Source organism: Penaeus monodon, chromosome 29 (assembly GCF_015228065.2).
Source record: "Penaeus monodon isolate SGIC_2016 chromosome 29, NSTDA_Pmon_1, whole genome shotgun sequence".
Classification (NCBI taxonomy): Eukaryota; Metazoa; Arthropoda; class Malacostraca; order Decapoda; family Penaeidae; genus Penaeus; species Penaeus monodon.
The window spans coordinates 28,495,448-28,497,991 of record NC_051414.1 but is presented as its reverse complement, the minus strand read 5'-3'; the positions used below and the strand labels follow the sequence as shown (position 1 = coordinate 28,497,991).

Here is a 2,544-nt window from a genome sequence, read left to right as displayed (position 1 = left end):
TGACCAAAAAAGGCGCCATGAAGGACACTGGTCTCCCTGCCCCCCAGTCTTCCCAATTCCGCCAGAAACACGTAACATGGGTGCAGAGGTATGGGCGTGAGGAGAGAGTGGGCGTGCTAGTTATTGTGTGTGAAAGTGTGAGTGGTCGGTACCTGGCAGCCATGACAGCAGTCACGGCGGTGTGGAACTGCCTGCTCAGTCCAGCCGACGCCGAAGGGAATACGACAATATCAGTGAGGGATCCACCAGCTACCCTGCCCACCCTATCAAGCCAGAAATGTTAATCTTTTTTAACCCATCATGCGGTCAAGATATCTCCAGTATATCAAGGGATAAGGAAAGAGCAACAACCACAACAACGTGTCTCTTGAAGAGTGGACACAGCCCGGGGGTCTGTCCTCGATGGCCGGGGCTGCGTCTGGGCGCTGTGCACTCACCTGCTCTTAAACCTGAGGCGTCGCTCCGTCAGGTCCTCACGGATGAGGTCCATGCTTGCAAGAGAGACACTCACAATTGCATGAGCACAGCAGCGGGATGATACATACGGCTCGGTTCATGGGGAATACAGTTTTACTCTCTTTTGTTAACTGTACTAAGAACGTGTTAATAACTCAAAGAAAACTCACACAAAAATAAACTCTCCCATGTTATGACAGAACTAAATTAACGGCAGGTATGCCATGGTTTCTCACACTGATATCGTATATCATTATCAGTAAAAGGAAAACACAATCTAATCTAAGGAGGGGGCTTGGAGGGCAATGCAAACACACAGGGCTTGACACTCGGGGACGATGCAGGGGCCTCGGGACGCCTAGCTCTAGCACATACCTGAAGGGAGACTTGCCCCGCTTCTTCCTCTCAGCGGGCTCAGGGGCGCCCTCCTCCGGCACGCCGTTTACCTCGGGCGTCAGGGAGGCAGCTTCGGAGGGAAATCAAAGTTAACTCTTTCAGCATTTCATGGAATAATGATGTTCACATGGGTGTTTATGCAAAGCAAACATAATAGTAATAGATAGTAATAAGCAGCATCCTTTTGAAATATGTAATCGTTTCAGAGTTTGCATTTTTATATCATGACCTACCTTTCTCTGGGGTGACAGCTGCTTCCTTGCGCACGATTCCTTCATCGGCCTCTACACCTTCCTCGTTGTAATGCAACTCTACAACAAGGAACAAACGTCAAAAAACATTGCAACCGACTTCAAACTATACTCAAATTCAGAATCACATCTTAATGAACAAAGAAACGCACCAAGCAAAAACGAAATACCTCTCATTCCATCTCACTCGACGTACCTTTGATATCGGACATAGAAAAGCCGGTATCGACGAGGGAGCTCTCGAAGGCGGCGGGGCCCTGAATGTCCCCACTCTGGATCCTGTTCTGCCGGATCCTCACCTCCTGCCATCGCCTGGCCTTCTCTTCCTCACTGGGAACATGAAAGAGTTACATTTTCACCTTTGTTTTCCTATCGTCGCGTTGGTTTTAATTCACATTTAATGCCAAAGATTCAAGAACGATATCGAATATTTCGGAATAAAAATCAGTTCACAATTAATGTTAAAGAGTATTTTTTCTTCTTAGCAGCGCCCTCGGGAAACAAAATAAAAAACAAAAACAGACCACAATCAAGTAACTAAACCCCATGAATAAAATACAATCTACCGAAGAAAAGAAAATAAGTTAACAACTGAACGACACATAAATAACTACTCCCAAAACTCGAACTCACTCGATGAACTCCTGGTCGCACACAACGGGCAGCGACAGCCTCAGGAACTCCCAGTTGGCCTTCTCGCACTGCTCGAACATCTTGGACGCGATCTTGAGGCACGGAGGAGTGTCGGAACCGGCGGGGATGCGGGTGACGTCAATGGTGGAGTCGGCGAGGTCGTCGTTGTTCTCGAAGATAGGCTGGTCCTTCGTGTACCAGAAAGTCACAGGACGCTCCATATTCCTGAAGAAGGGAGAGGTCGTGGTGAGGGAGAAGAGGGACTTATCGTGGGGAGAAGCTAGGATTTTGCATGGGAGTGTATAATTGTTATAAAAAAAACTATTGGTTTAGGTTTGTTTCCTTTTTTCCCCTCTCTTGCAACTTGCGATTGAACGCGTGAAAAAAAAAATGAATCCCAAAAGAGGAAGAAATAAAAGGAACTTATCTTCCTCATCCTCTTCTACCATCTTGTGTTTCTACCCCCAAGATTTCCACACCACCCCCCCTCCCACGCCCTCCCACCTTCCCGGACAACACCAACCTCCACCAAGACAAGAGACCACCAACACTCACACGCAGAAGGGCTCGTAGCTCTCCTGAAGACCGTAAGTAGTGAAGAACTTGAGCTGGTTGATGTCCTGGCCGAAGACAAAGTGCGCCTTCTGGCCGACGCCGAGGGTGCAGGCCGGCACGAACGCCTCGCCCTGCACGTCGCAGAAGGCCGTCTCGGAGCCGCTCGCGTCCATCATGAGCTCTCCGTTGAGCGAGAAACCTGCGGGTGGGGTGGGCGTGAGGGCGAGCGGTGGCGGCGGGCGCTTGCTTGTTG

At 49.3% G+C, this 2,544-nt stretch overlaps 1 protein-coding gene across 1 annotated transcript in view; it reads right to left on the bottom strand.

The window, feature by feature from the left end:
• The window catches only part of LOC119591819 (ryanodine receptor-like), a 115,587-nt gene that overhangs the window by 6,442 nt on the left and 106,601 nt on the right, over positions 1 to 2,544 (bottom strand). The window contains exons 26-30 of the mRNA XM_037940564.1: positions 2,292 to 2,490; positions 1,737 to 1,961; positions 1,300 to 1,433; positions 1,086 to 1,163; positions 832 to 922 (exon numbers count right to left, since the gene is read on the bottom strand). Of these exons, the coding sequence (XP_037796492.1) occupies positions 832 to 922; positions 1,086 to 1,163; positions 1,300 to 1,433; positions 1,737 to 1,961; positions 2,292 to 2,490 (727 nt within the window). The remainder of the gene's footprint in view (positions 1 to 831; positions 923 to 1,085; positions 1,164 to 1,299; positions 1,434 to 1,736; positions 1,962 to 2,291; positions 2,491 to 2,544) is intronic.